General features: G+C 47.1%; 1 protein-coding gene across 3 annotated transcripts; it reads right to left on the reverse strand.

Moving 5' to 3' along the window:
• Positions 1-78: 78 nt before the first annotated feature.
• Positions 79-13,493, reverse strand: LOC136477196 (uncharacterized). Of its 3 annotated transcripts, XM_066475281.1 has the most exons (19): positions 13,224-13,359; positions 12,968-13,126; positions 12,524-12,641; positions 11,798-11,979; positions 11,604-11,711; positions 11,427-11,491; positions 10,649-10,754; positions 10,047-10,130; positions 8,988-9,164; positions 8,544-8,672; positions 7,749-7,816; positions 7,075-7,108; positions 6,910-6,994; positions 1,176-1,243; positions 995-1,108; positions 879-914; positions 695-781; positions 530-621; positions 79-437 (listed from the first exon to the last, which is right to left on the reverse strand). In XM_066475281.1, the coding sequence occupies exons 3-19, from the start codon at positions 12,639-12,641 to the stop codon at positions 335-337; spliced, it is 1,656 nt and encodes a 551-aa protein (XP_066331378.1). In that variant the 5' UTR covers positions 12,968-13,126; positions 13,224-13,359; the 3' UTR covers positions 79-334. The 3 variants fall into 3 exon arrangements, with proteins under 3 accessions (XP_066331378.1, XP_066331377.1, XP_066331376.1); XM_066475280.1 differs by lacking the exon at positions 12,968-13,126 and having other exon boundaries at positions 8,988-9,134; positions 13,224-13,493; XM_066475279.1 differs by lacking the exon at positions 12,968-13,126 and having other exon boundaries at positions 13,224-13,493.
• Between the last annotated feature and the right edge of the window lie 1,039 nt (positions 13,494-14,532).

Raw genomic sequence — 14,532 nt, forward strand, 5'->3', positions numbered from 1 at the left:
GAGACCAGATATTCACTTTCATTTCGCTTAATTGATGCATCGATCAACAAACATTGAGCATCTCAGCTCCATTCAGCATTATTTGAAATTAATTATGTAGACTATACTATACATGTTCACTCCAGCGGTTCAGTGAAGTGGACAAATTACAAGTGAAACTAGAGAATACATATTCTAAACTCGATGTTCAATATTGTGCTCTGAAAAAGGAAAACTAATCAATCAGAGATCCTATCTGTGCTCTATTTATCTTTCCCCTGACAGAATGCTATATTCATGTATCTATACATAATTTTGTTTCTGGGGAAACCTCATGTATTTTGAGTGAAACAGTTTATTCCCCTTGGTGGTAATCTAAACCGGCTCCATATCTCCAAGCTTCCAGGTACCGTTTCCACTGATATTTGTCCCTTGGGGGCAAGGATTCCACCCAAGACCTTCAAAATGTTATGAAAATAGCAAGCACGTCAGACTCTTAGATGGCACAAGTGGGAATTTTGATATTATGGACATGTGACAACAGTTGTACCTCAGGACCGGATCAATAAAGGTAGAAAGGAATGTGTAGTAACCAAGCATCATAAAATGGCCTGACCACTCAAGGATGACTCCCAGTCCAACCTAAGGAGAAAACAGAATAAATTACTAGCAGACTTCAGCCTCATGAGAAAATGATGTTTTTTCAAAAGTCTACCTGCTTAAATATGGAAGGCAAAATTTGTGGTCGAGTGAGCATTACTAGCCCCAAAGTTTTCACAAGAGGTCCAAACTGTATTACATCCTACAAATGCACAGTTTCATAAGTGGAAGACAAGTATTTCTTTATGGAAATAACAACGTAGCATTCCTCGGTTTTAGTACAATGTCCAAGTAGCAACCTGTAGAAATGGCTGAAGGACTGAATCCCCTAGTTTCTGACATTGAAGGAAAGCAAAATTCATAAGATGAATAAAATTATTGATGCAATTGTGTACTTTTAAGTACCTCAAGTTACCTGCATTGACTGAAAATTAGCAAAGAGAAGCTCATTGATAAAGGTTGGTGAAACATTGACATGTGGCCTTACTGACATTGCTCGTTGGAACAACCATGATGCACTTAAGTTTGGCTGCAATACCAAAACCAAATAAGCTTCCACTTCAAATTGTATAGAAAGGACTATGGAGTACACTAACCATGTAAGGGTTGAGCAGCTGCAAACTATGAGCATCCAGGAAGTCTCCTTCAACTGCTTCACATATACCTTAACCCCAAAAGAAAAGAAAAATGAAGAAAGTATGTGAAACCAAATGATAAAAAAACAGCACAAGTAAAGGTATCCAAAATTCATCATCAATAAAGTTGATAGAATTGTGATTCCTTAGACTATTGGGCTAACCCTAGAAGGGTAGCTATATGGGAGTCATACATGGGCCATATATGGGCCTTAATACACACATACTCCAACACCCCCCCGCAGTCTGAACTACCGGCACAGCGGAGTTCCAGACTGGACATGAAAAGAAGAACACACACGAGCCCCCCCACAGACGCAACTAGCCACCGGTGATGTTGAGGCTGGAGCGAAACTCGGGGAATGTGGAGGACGGGAGGCCCTTGGTGAAGATGTCGGCAAACTGGGAGGTGGTTGGGACGTGGAAGACCCGAACATCGCCGATGGCGACCCGATCGCGGACAAAGTGAAGGTCGATCTCCACATGCTTGGTCCGCTCGTGCTGAACAGGGTTGGTGGAGAGGTACACCGCACTGACGTTGTCGCAGTAAACAAGCGTGCTCCGGGAGAGGGGACTGTGGAGCTCGGCAAGAAGCTGGCGGAGCCAGGAGGCCTCCGCCACGCCGTTAGCGACAGCGCGGTACTCCGCCTCGGCACTGGAACGGGAGACCACCGGCTGGCGCTTGGACGACCAGGACACCAGGTTGCCGCCCAGAAAGACAGCGTAGCCGGAAGTGGAGCGCCGAGTGTCTGGACACCCGGCCCAGTCAGCGTCAGTGTAGACGACGAGGTCGGTGGAGTGAGACCGATGGAGTAGCAAGCCGTAGTCGACAGTGCCTCGGAGGTAGCGGAGGAGGCGCTTGAGAGCAGTGAGGTGGGGCTCTTGGGGATCATGCATGTGGAGGCATATCTGCTGAACTGCATAGGTGATGTCTGGCCTAGTGAAGGTGAGGTACTGAAGTGCTCCTGCAAGACTCTGGTACGCAGTGGGGTCTGGCACTGGGTTGCCCGCTGCCTCTGACAGCTTGGCCTGAGTGTCAACTGGAGTGGAGCAGGGCTTGCAGTCAGTCATCCCAGCTCGCTCCAGGATATCAAGAGTGTACTGTCGCTGGTGAAGGAGACCGGTGGGACGAGGCTGAACTGTGACCCCGAGGAAGTGATGGAGCACACCAAGATCCTTCATAGCGAACTCCTGTTGAAGAGAGGTGATGATACGTCGGAGGAGTGACGGACTGGAGGCTGTGAGCACAATGTCATCAACATAGAGCAGCAGATAGGCAGTCTCAGCTCCGTGGTGATAGATAAACAGAGAAGTATCTGACTTTGCCTCCACGAATCCCAATGTCAGCAGGTAAGCAGCAAACCGAGAGTACCAAGCCCGAGGGGCCTGCTTGAGGCCGTAGAGGGACTTGTTGAGCCGACAGACCATATCAGGACGAGAAGAGTCAACGAAGCCCGCAGGCTGGCTGCAGTAGACTGTCTCAGTCAGAGTACCGTGCAGAAAGGCATTCTTGACGTCCAGCTGGTGCACGGGCCAGGAGCGAGAGAGAGCCAGTGAGAGAACCGTGCGGACGGTAGTCGGCTTCACCACTGGACTGAACGTCTCATCGTAGTCGACGCCAGGGCGCTGAGTGAAACCCCGGAGAACCCAGCGAGCCTTGTACCGATCAAGGGAACCATCAGCCCGCCGCTTGTGTGTCCAGTTCCACTTGTCGGTAACAACGTTGGAGCCAGGCGGACGGGGCACCAGATCCCATGTCTGGTTGGCGAGGAGTGTCGCATACTCCTCCTCCATCACGCGACGCCAGTGAGGATCCAAGGCAGCGCGAACGGAAGAGGGTACAGGAGAGACCTGCGGCTCGCCTGGCATCGCTGCGAGAGCTAGGGGCCGCAGGGTACCAGTCGCGTGCCGTGTCACCATAGGGTGAACATGACGCGGGTGTCGGTGCAGGAGAGGCGGGTGGTACACCGACTGCGCGACACGGGCAGCCGGGGGCGGAGATGGCGGCGTAGGTGTCAACGGCGGAGAAGAGGCCACCGGTGGTGACCGAGGCGGCGACGGTGGTGGCGGGGCCGGCTCCGGATGCAGCGGAACCGGCCGCACTCGGCGGTGGTAGACACGCACCGGCTGTGCGAAACGCGCAGCAGGTGCTGAAGCCGAGGTCTCCGGACCCGCGCAGGGTGTAGGGCCAGGAGCAGCACTGGAGTCCGGCGCCGCCGGACCCGCGCTGGGCGCAGGGTCAGGGAACGCACCGGAGGGCGTCGAGCCGGAGCACGGAGCCGGCGAAGGGCACAGTGGAGTAGTACCTGCAGGACACAACGTCAATGGTGGCTGGTCCACCGTGTTAGTGGGAAACAGGGAGAAGAGGTCAAGGTCAGGGTGGAGGGGGGTGGGGAGGTGGTGGAGAAAGGGAAGACGGACTCGTCAAACACCACATGGCGAGAAATGAGGATCCGACGAGAGGTGAGGTCAAAGCAACGGTACCCCTTGTGATCCGGGGAGTACCCAAGGAAGACACACTGAGTCGAACGGGGAGCCAGCTTGTGGGGAGCAGTGGCAGTGGTGTTAGGGTAACACGCACACCCGAAGACACGAAGGTGATCGTAACGAGGGGGGTACCGAAGAGAGCGTGGTGTGGAGTGGGAGCTGGGCAGGCAACGGAAGGTAGGCGGTTAAGGAGGTAGGTGGAGGTGTGCAGACTCTCAGCCCAGAAGTGAGCAGGAAGCGAAGCCTGGAACAGAAGGGTGCGCATGGTGTCGGTCGTGGTGCGAATCATGCGCTCAGCCTTACCGTTCTGGGAGGAGGTATAGGGACACGACATGCGTAACTGCACACCGTGAGAGAGGAAGAAAGCACGAGAGTTGGAGTTATCGAACTCACGCCCATTGTCACACTGAACGGCCTTGATGGTGAGGCCGAACTGAGTAGACACCCAGGCAAAAAAGTGGAGAAGCGTGGGGAATGCATCAGACTTAGCACGCAAGGGAAAAGTCCAAGAATAATGAGAGAAATCATCAAGCACGACAAGATAGTATTTATAGCCAGAAATGCTCATAACAGGAGACGTCCATAGGTCGCAATGTACAAGATCAAAAATATGGATCGCATGGGAAGAGGAGGTAGGGAAAGGAAGACGAACATGACGGCCCAGTTGGCATGCCTGACACAAGTGCTCATCGTGAGCCCGAGTACATGGTATGTCGGAACTACGACTAAGCTGGGTCAAAGCATTACGGCCAGGATGCCCAAGACGTCGGTGCCATGTAGTGGATGAAGTGGTGGCGGCAAAAGCAGCTGACGAAGCGGAGGGCGAAGCGGAAGAAGCAGACGCAGGAAACCGGAGGGTGTAAAGGGGCCCGTGCTGTCACATCAGAGAAGAGGACGCCGGGAAGCCAAATCCTTCACAGTAAGACCAGAGGAGTCAAATTCAACAGAACAGGAATTGTCAGCTCTAAAACGACGAATAGAAAGGAGGTTGTGAACCATAGAGGGAGCAACAAGGACATCAGGAAGACGAAAAGAGCCATGAGTGTGAGCGGCACCCACGGAAGTGACAGGAAGACACGAACCATTGGCGACCATGATGGACGAAGGGTGGGAGGAAGAAGGAGGATGAACAGAAGAGAGTATACCAGGGTTGGGGGTGGTGTGGAAGGTAGCACCCGAGTCGGCGATCCAGTCTGGGCCGACTGGAGGAGTCAGGGTCATGGTGCCGAAAGAGCGGGCCAAAGCCGTTGGGTCCCAACCGACAGGCCCTGGCGAGGTCCAGGTAGGTGGAGCCCACGGCGACGAGAACGGGGCGACTGGGACGGCGCCGGTGAGCATGGCCGCCGGTGGACCAGGCTCACCCCCGGGAGCCCGGAAGGGCCACATGGAGATGCGCCCTGACCAAGGGTTGTTGAAGGAGGGCCAGGGTGTACCCCGTGGAGGCGTCGGAGTGCTCCCACGGCCAGGGCCCGCACCACGCCCCCCCCCCCCCCCCCGCGTCGACGATGGCCGCCCCGCCCCCCCCCCCCCACCCCCGCTCGGCCCGGGAGGAGGACCAAGAAGGGACGACGCTGGCGGAGCGGAAGGACGTGGCGGAGGAGTGGCGGCAAGAGCAGTCGAGGAAGACGAGGACCCCGGCACGGGTAGTGACCCAGGTGGGATGCCCTGAGTGAGCTCCTCCATGACAAGGTCGTCACGGACCTGGAGGAAGGTGGGAAAGGGCCGCTGCCGGGTGATCCAGGTGCGGAGGTGGCTGTATCGCTCGTTGAGGCCGCGAAGGACGTTGAGGACCAAGATCCGGTCCTCCACGGCCCAGCCAAGGTCACCGAGGGAGTCTGCCATGGTCTTCATCTTCCGGCAATACTCACCAACGGAGAGGTCGCCCTGGACGAAGGTGCGGAAGCTTGCGTCGATACGCAGGGCCCGGGCTTCGGCGTTGCCTAGGAACTGGCCCTCGAGCGCCAGCCAGGCCCAGCGGGCGGTGCTCTCAGGGGTGCTGCGGACGAGGTCGTGAAGGTCGAGGGAGATGGTCCCCAGGATCCACGAGAGGACGATGCTGTCGAGACACAGCCACGAAGGGGTCCGAGCCGCAGGCGGGGCGTCGATGAGGACGTGGTCGTCTAGGGCGTAGCGGCGGAGGATGAGAAGGACCAGGTCCCGCCAGTGGGCGTAGGAGGGCGACTCAGGGTCGAGGACGACAGGAACCAGGCTCCGGATGTTCTGGACACCACCGGCTTGGTAGTGCAGCTGCGCGACGAGTGGATCAACCGAGTTGGGCCAGAGAACCACTGTAGGGGACGGACGTGGAGCAGACGAGGTGGCAGTGGTGTCGTGGTACACCGGATGGACGAGGAGCTGCTCCGCCTCGGCGATCTAACGGGCCAGAACATCGGCCGCATCGCGCTCCCGCTCCCAGGCTTGGGCCGCCGCGCGCAGGCGTGCCTGGCCCTCCGCGGCAGCGGCCCGGGCGGTGACGAGAGCCGCTGCGAGGGCGGAGTCCGGTGGAGGCGCTGCGTGAAACGGCAGAGGAGGCGGGGCGGGAAATGGAGAGCCACCCGCGCCTGGCCCCTGGAATTCCGCGCGCGCGCGTGCGGCGTCGTGGAGGCCCGCAGCCGCGCGAGCAGCCGCACCGCCCGCATCCGCGCCTGGAAGGCCCACGGCGGCGAGAAGAGAAGCGGCGGCGGCTGGGTCTCCGGGGCGCGCGCGGCTCGCGATTTGCGCCCAGGTGGAAGGGAGAGGGGGGAAGCAGTGGAAGTAGGAGGGAGGGGGAGGAGGTGGTGGGCCACCGGCCATGGCGGCAGCGGCTGCCGGCGGCGGCTGCCTGCCTGGCGGCTGGGAGAGGGAGGAAAGGGGGAAACCTAATCTGATACCATGATAGAATTGTGATTCCTTAGACTATTGGGCTAACCCTAGAAGGGTAGCTATATGGGAGTCATACATGGGCCATATATGGGCCTTAATACACACATACTCCAACAAAAGTGATACTGCAGCTTAACATCCGAACTACTAGCATCTTAACATATGGGTCAAGTTTGTGTAGTTTCATGAAATGGATTCCAAAAGGTTAGGTTTGTGATAATTTCCTACATAAGTATATTATTATGTGTTTTACTCTAGTGCGCATTTCTAAACTCTGTTTCTTTAATATTAGATCAAACATATTCAACAGTTATATATTAAGACAAGGAAATTTCAACAGACAAACCACTAGACAAACGACCAAGATGTCTCGTCAAGCTTCCAAAACCTCCAAAAGAAACAGGTGACTGTATTCCACTAGCATCACCAACCTGAAGTGCAAGGGCATCAGTGATTAAGTATAGTTGCAGGTGCAGGAGCAATAAGGCTTCTGTTAAGAGAAATCACATGCCTGTAAGATGCGGTCAAATGCAGCTGGCAAGGGGCTGAAATGATAGAAAATAAGTACCAATTACAGTATAATCAGAACTCAAAGACAGGCAAACTACATAACTCTGCAGATGCCTTGCAGATAATAGTCAGCAAAAGCTACATGTTGGGTCTTATCCCTTGCATGTTTATATACTAGAGATGTATACACAAAATACACTGCTCTCAGGTATCAAATTAACATCTGTAAAGGGTCTCTGCATTTTTTTTTTTTTTTGAGGAATAAATAAGAGTGTCTGCATTCAAATATTCCATTGTAACACAAAATGGCTGTTTTCTTTGTATAATATTTCTCACACATTTAGAACAACCATGATGTAGAAACAATTCAACATGGATTGGCATGAGAAAAGGGAAAGGATGTACTCCCTCCGTCCAGAAAAGAATGCAACTATGGGATTCGTACCGGTCAAATTAGTTCAAGTTTGATCAAGTTTATAGTAAATAGTATTAATGTTTATGTCTCCAAATAAATTTATTATGAAATATATCCTATAATATAACGAATTCAATGATACTTATTTTGTATCATGAATGCTAGTACTTTTTTATATAAATTTAGTCAAAGTTCAAACTGCTTGACTTCTCGAAAAGCGAGAATTGCATTCTTTTGTGGACGGAGGGAGTAGGCTTTACCTATCCCGATAAGTTGGGAAAATTCCAAATATAACTCTCCTTATATCCAAATTTTCAAGAACCACATCCTACAAAGAAAACAATAAATAAATATGATAACATTAGTATGTAAATGAAGACGACCATAATATATATCAAATTCATGCCAACGTTTTCAAAATTTTAATTGATTAATTCGATGGTTTCCAGCTTACATATGCTATCATTAGAGCATATGCAACTAAGCAATCACAAAATGACATTAACCTATAAAATAGATAAGGGGACTTCCATGGACACATCAGACTTTTGTTGTAAAATCAAAGCCAACAGGGCCCATTGTTGTGGAGAACTATCAGAATAAGAAACAAGAAGAATTCTTAACAACATCATATTTGACACCTAAGAAAAAAGGAAGGCAGAATGATCAACATAAGTAGAACACAAGCCCCTGGCCTCATATGTTGTGCTTTTTATCCATGTACCAGATATTGTATGACTAATAATGCAACAAACTTTTGCTATGCACATTTTTAATCATGGATATATGGTGCGAAATGAATATACACAATGGCATGATGTATTCCATTACTTAGTAATTATACCAGCACTTATGCTGTTAGAAAAAAACATCTTCCTTGATCGACTCACGCCTATTTGAGTATTTAAAAAATTGTAGAAATGATATTCAGTTCTACATACCTATCTAAGTATGGACATAAACCAAGTTACTTATACAAATATTGTTGATTTGATAAAACAAACATGTTAATTTTAAAATGTTTACATATGTAGAACACCGAGAACACCATTGACCTGGTAAGCAGGCATAAGATCCCAAAACACTTCCAAAAGTTCTTCTAGCTTTGGGCCTCCAAATTTTGGATCAACATAGGTGAACATGTATGTAGTACGGTCATTGGGACCAGAACCAGCAGGAAAGGCCTACAAGAAATGCTCAGATCAAAGAAGAAAAGTAATATTAATATCAAAAGGATATTGAATCCCATGTGATAAGTTTTAGAACTTCATGAAATTAGCTTTTTTTTTAACGAGTTCACAGGATAGCTAATGTTGCAAAACAGGTGGTGACTGAGAATAACACAGAATAGGTATCAGCTGTGATAGAAGCACTTCTGTTTTTTAAAGAAATCATGATTTATGCTGTATGTTATAGAGGCAAAGCACAATAATATGAAGAACATGCTCAAGTTCAGATATCTTTGTGTTATAAGTTCTGAGTGAAATGGAAACAATTACCTCCCAAAAGAGCTGTACTCCTGAATTCCCAGCTCTTTTTACTGTTGAGCTACTGAAAATAATATCACTTGTTGTATTTTTTTCAAATCCATGAGCGCAAGCACCGACAACAAGGCACATTCCATCTGGTTTTCTACCAGACCGGATCTTGCACAAGGACAGAAGAGTCGTAACTAACTTGTAGATGGAATCAGGAAATGGCTGCAACGGTAAGATGGATATACTACTAATAGAAGCAAATCAGATTCAGGCACACTGTTCAATGATCCCAAAACTTAGATGAAATGAATCTCACTATTTTCGATTTTCCTATGGAAGCTTGAAACACTTTGGAAATGATATTTCTGATTTGTGCTTGTGCAAAGCTTCTCTTGTAATTAAGTAACAAAAACAAAGTTCCATTTCCAATTTTTATCTTTGATGTACAGAGCTGTAATCAATAAAAACTTTGCTCCAAAGCTACTTCTGTACTGTAAGCATGGAACTTGGTTTGCAAAGGATGGCACATGGCAGCCCAAATATGCTTAACCACTCCTGGTATACTACTGAACTTATCATACTGTTCAAGCTCAGCAACTATTCAGGGTGCATCAATGAAATCAAAGAGCATGGCACAAGAATGAATTAGGGTGACAACAAAACCTTATAGGCATCAGCATATGCTAACTTGTATAACTGGAATATAACATTTGGAAACTACCATTACTATACTAAGTGGAAGATTTTATGTCGTGAGCCTCATGTGGACAACTTTGGTGACATGGGACCATACCATAAAACTAAAGCAGTTTTGAGAGGTGTGGTTACCAGTTGCCACTACCAACAGATTTCTAATTTCAACAAGTTGGAGTTATAAAGACCAGTAACTGCTACAGTAAGTTATCAACTACTACCATTTAGCACCCTACATTATCAGGTATCTGCAGATTGCCTTCTGTAATATGGCTAAGGTTTTTTTTTTTTGAACGCAAATGGCAAGAGCTCTGCTCTTCAATTATGTTAGGAAAGAAGAGTTTCGAACAGTCGAATATGGCTAAGTTATGATGTGACTTTGAATACCTGCCGTACTATTGGAGAAAAATTGCCCATAGCATCAACAACAAGTCGGCAAGACAAGGAATCACCATCACTCAGTTTCAGTACCTAAAAAAATAACATGGAATGTTCTCCTTGTTTGGAAATATGCAATATCTAATGCCAAAACGACACAAACAATATTTACTGATCTAACCTCTTAATAAATAGATTTTGAAAAAAAATGGAAAAAATATACCTAATAATTAGAATGATTTCTTTAACAACATACTCCATCCATCCCACAAAGACAGTTTACCCCTACAAAGCGTTAGCCTATGGAGCCTTTCTTTGTGGGTTGGCCTAAAAAGTACCTAGGTGGGATACACATGTTTGCCTATAGTGACATTCTTTGTGGGACAAAATTTGAATGCTATAATGACACACTTTACAGGACGAAGGGACTATGTGCTTATTATATCAATCAAGCACAGAATTATATTTCCACAATCAGATATGAAGACAATGCAAGACAATCTATTTATTTGTAAATTCTTATGGCAAAAGACTAACAGAATTTAGCAATCTCCAAAGTCCATTGAGACAGTTTTACTATGGCCAGGGGGACAAAATATAATTTTGCTTACAGCGAGATCATCATAGACATAAATGCTTGATAGACTTTTCCCCTCAAATATTGCTCCTCCTGAAGAAACAAAGCGTTCTTTCATGTTCTCAACAAGTTTAGCAGGCCTGAAAAGGTAAATGAAACATAAACAGATACATGAGCTAAATTATTGTTTTATTTATGTTAAGAGATCTTTCTTGCTGCAAGATATACATAGGACACTATACTATAGGTAGGCATCACTATTAAAGAAAGACAAGGAATTGACCTTGCATGAAAGCCTCTATATAACAATAATGAGATACAAATTACTCTTTTTGTAATTTTTGTCTCTTTAGACACTACATAGTTACATTTTTCTGTACTACTCCCTCTGTTCCAAACTGTAGTTCACTTTAGCTTTCTCCTAAATCAAACTTTTCTAACTTTGACCAATTTTTAGAAGAATATATTTACATCTTCAAGTTCAGATAAATGCACTATGAACACTTATTTCATGGAGAATTTAATAAAATTAATTTGATGTTGTAGATATTGATGCATTTTTCTATAAACTTGGTCAAAATTAGAGAAATTTGACTTGGAACAAAGTTAAAGTGAACTATAGTTTGGAACAGAGGGAGTATTCCATATGTACAAAGTAAATGTTAACTCCACCATATTTATGTCCTATCATCTTGCATATTTCATAAACGTCAAAATAACACAGGCAGCGTGCATTTTTTTCCAGATCTTGCTACTGTCACCATACCAACTAACGTAAACTAATCTATATGCGGCGTCAGTAGAAAACTTACGAAACACCAAGATTAAGAATGTTCTCCACCCAAATTTCACCTTTATCTTCAAATCCACATCTATTCTGCAGATTAAAAATTAAAAGAAATAAGTGAACCGGTTAGATAGCAAGGCATGATTTAACGATAATAAGATGTTCCATAATTGACGTCAATTTGTGATCTGAAAGACCTTACAGGATTGAAATCGCTTGAAATTATTTGTTCAAGGTCTGCTTCTGAAAGGATGCCAATCTCGACAATTTCCATAAGCTCCTTTCTTGAAATATTCCACTCCTGTTCCCTCTGTTTAGCAGATATAGGTATATGTTTCATGGTTGAGTAAAATGTTCTTCAGATAACTCAGGAATAGCCATATAGGGTTGAATTACCCCTTTGATTATGTTTCTTTCGATAATTCCAACCCGAAGGCCTTTAGAACTGAGAGCAGTAGCTACAAATATACCTAATGTGCCACCACATACAATTACATCAAATATCTCTGAACCAGAACCAAGATTAGAATCAGCCAGCAGCCCTTCAACCCGAGTAACAACTTCAGGCACTTTGGAATCTGCATGCATGCATTTCAATTAGAATGTAATTAAAGGGAGATTCAAGCTTTCAGCTAAAACTATTTAAACTTATCCATCAACTAAAGTTGCAAGTTCTTTGGTACACTGGAAAGTCACAGTCTCAGAATTTCAGAAGCTAAGTGCTGAATACGAACACTACCAATCGAGCCCATCCTCTAGTGATTCATCAGACAAACAGCATATGTATGGTACGTTAGTCTCATGCTTGTGTGGACAAAATTTCTACGAAGAAGTGGTTTTTGGTAAAGCCTGTAAAAGTTTCCTATTGAGCAAACTAACTTTCATGTGTTAGAATTTGGGACAGCAATCCTGATGAGCCAAATTATACTTTCCTGTGGGCATTGTGTCTGTAAAAAGCAGGGAAGCCAACAAAACTCATTTCAAATTATATGTATCCAAGTATGAGACTTTGGTGTGGTTGAGAAGGGCTTTTCTTCTGATCTTAGTAGTTAGTAGCAACAAGATCAGAAGCAGCAAATCCAGATAAACTGAATATGTAGTGTTTGACCATCTGACGCATACCTGCTTGAACTTCACAAATACTAGACCATATTTGATCCAATCTTTTCAATGCATTATATGAGTAAGCCCCTCCAGCGCCCCCAACTTCTTCACCAGCAGAGATCTTCTCCATTATCATCTACATGACTTAGTGATGTTAATTCATCATAAAATAAAATCAAAAGAGGAAGCAAACAAAAACTAAAGCACGATCAGTTGTAAGATAACTACGTGGAATCTGCTGTGGTCACAGTGCCCTGGAAATAGTGAAATACAGGATGCTGGATCAAATAGCCAAAAAAAAAATCATTATGTTAATGCTGAATTTGCGTCCACCAATACTCCGTAAATTAGCATGTCACAATAGCCACAAAATTGATGTATTTAACTTTGACCTGGCCATTTTTCCGCCAATTTGAGTGACATTTTTGTTCTTATCGACTTATATGTAATACTGTACCACACCTGCTGTATAATTGTAGCTCTACCGTTCAGTCTTCTCAGTTCGGTAAGATCAAGAACTTAGGCACTATAGCCCCATAGGATGCGTCGTCTGGTACAGCGAAAAATGGAATCATAATTGCAGGAGTCTCACACCATGGCCTCCAATTTGAACGCATAAGTCTGGACAACCACGCCGCGTTTCAGAAACAATGCCACGCACAAACAGTAGACCGTAGGGCGCGGTGGACGGGGGACTGCAGCAGCGCGCGCGGCTCACCTGGGTTCTGGAAGGCGGCGGCGCGGCCTCCCCAGCCGCTGCTCTGACGCGCAGGCGCAGGCGCAGGCGCGTGCGCCCGCCATCGCCCCGACGCGCCCCGGCGCGGCCACCGCGAGCGCGGGGCGGAGCTGCGGCGAACAGGCGGAGAACAAGGGGAGGCATCGGGTGTGGGGCCGAGGATTTTGGGCTGCGATGGGCGTGGCCGAGTGGGAGGTGCCGGGGCGAGAAGCCGAGGAGCGAGGAGGAACGGGAATGGGCGCTCGTACAGTCGCGCGCTGCCACTCGCATCGCATCGTGGATTTGGTGAGACAAAAGTAAACGGCTAGGAAGTACGGACGTGCCTGGGCTCGGATGGCCCGCGACGTGGCCTTCCCTCTTCCGCGGCTCCACGGGCCACCTGGCCGGCTGGTCCAATCTGCTGCTGTGTGCTGTCGCAGTGTTGTTAAAAATCGGATCGTATGCGCCTCTAAATAGGATCAAAATAATTTAAATCATAGAATTAAAAAAGAACCTTAGTCAGGACCATAAAGAGGAACGTAAAATTTGTATGATATAATTGTGATTGGGGAATTGCTGGCACGTAGACTTTGATGGGATAGGATTTCATCGGACGATACCGAACGGCTTAGCAAACACGCTGCACTCCCATTATATCATTGTAGTCCTTCTCTGTCTGCCTCGTTCTGTTCCGCACGCGTACTCCACTCTCGTCTGCCTCGCCCCGCTCCGTGCCCACCGCTCCTTCCTCCTGACCCCCTCCTCTCTCTCTCTGCTTGAGCGGGACCCAGGAGCCGGGACAAGGATGAGCACGTCCGACCCTAGGCACGCCGCACGTCCCTTCCCACGGTGCCCAGGCCGCGCCCCAATGACTCTCTAAACAAACCTCTAAAACACGAAACACTTGAATACAACATACGTCTGAAGCAGATAAAACATTTAAAACATACATTTACAACATATGTGTGAAATATATACAATATCTAGATAAAACACTGTAACTTGCAACATGAAAATACTTATTACAACATAAGGCTGAAACAACTTAAATATTCCGAAGATACTATTGCAACATACTTCCTCCGTTCCAGTATACCAGGCGTGCACGCGTTTTTTTGCTTAGACCGTTTTAGCAGGCGCGCTCGGTATTTGAGGTGTGATTAATGTAGCAAGCGAATGCATGCATACATGCAGAATGGGCGGTGACCAATAAAATAGAAAGCACGTATGGAGAGAGCCAATGAAAGGACAAGGCAATAGGCGCCAGGGGCGTGTTTACTTCACGAAATTTAGAAACTTAGTACCGCAGCAC

This window comes from Miscanthus floridulus, chromosome 8, assembly GCF_019320115.1.
Source record: "Miscanthus floridulus cultivar M001 chromosome 8, ASM1932011v1, whole genome shotgun sequence".
Taxonomy (NCBI): domain Eukaryota; kingdom Viridiplantae; phylum Streptophyta; class Magnoliopsida; order Poales; family Poaceae; genus Miscanthus; species Miscanthus floridulus.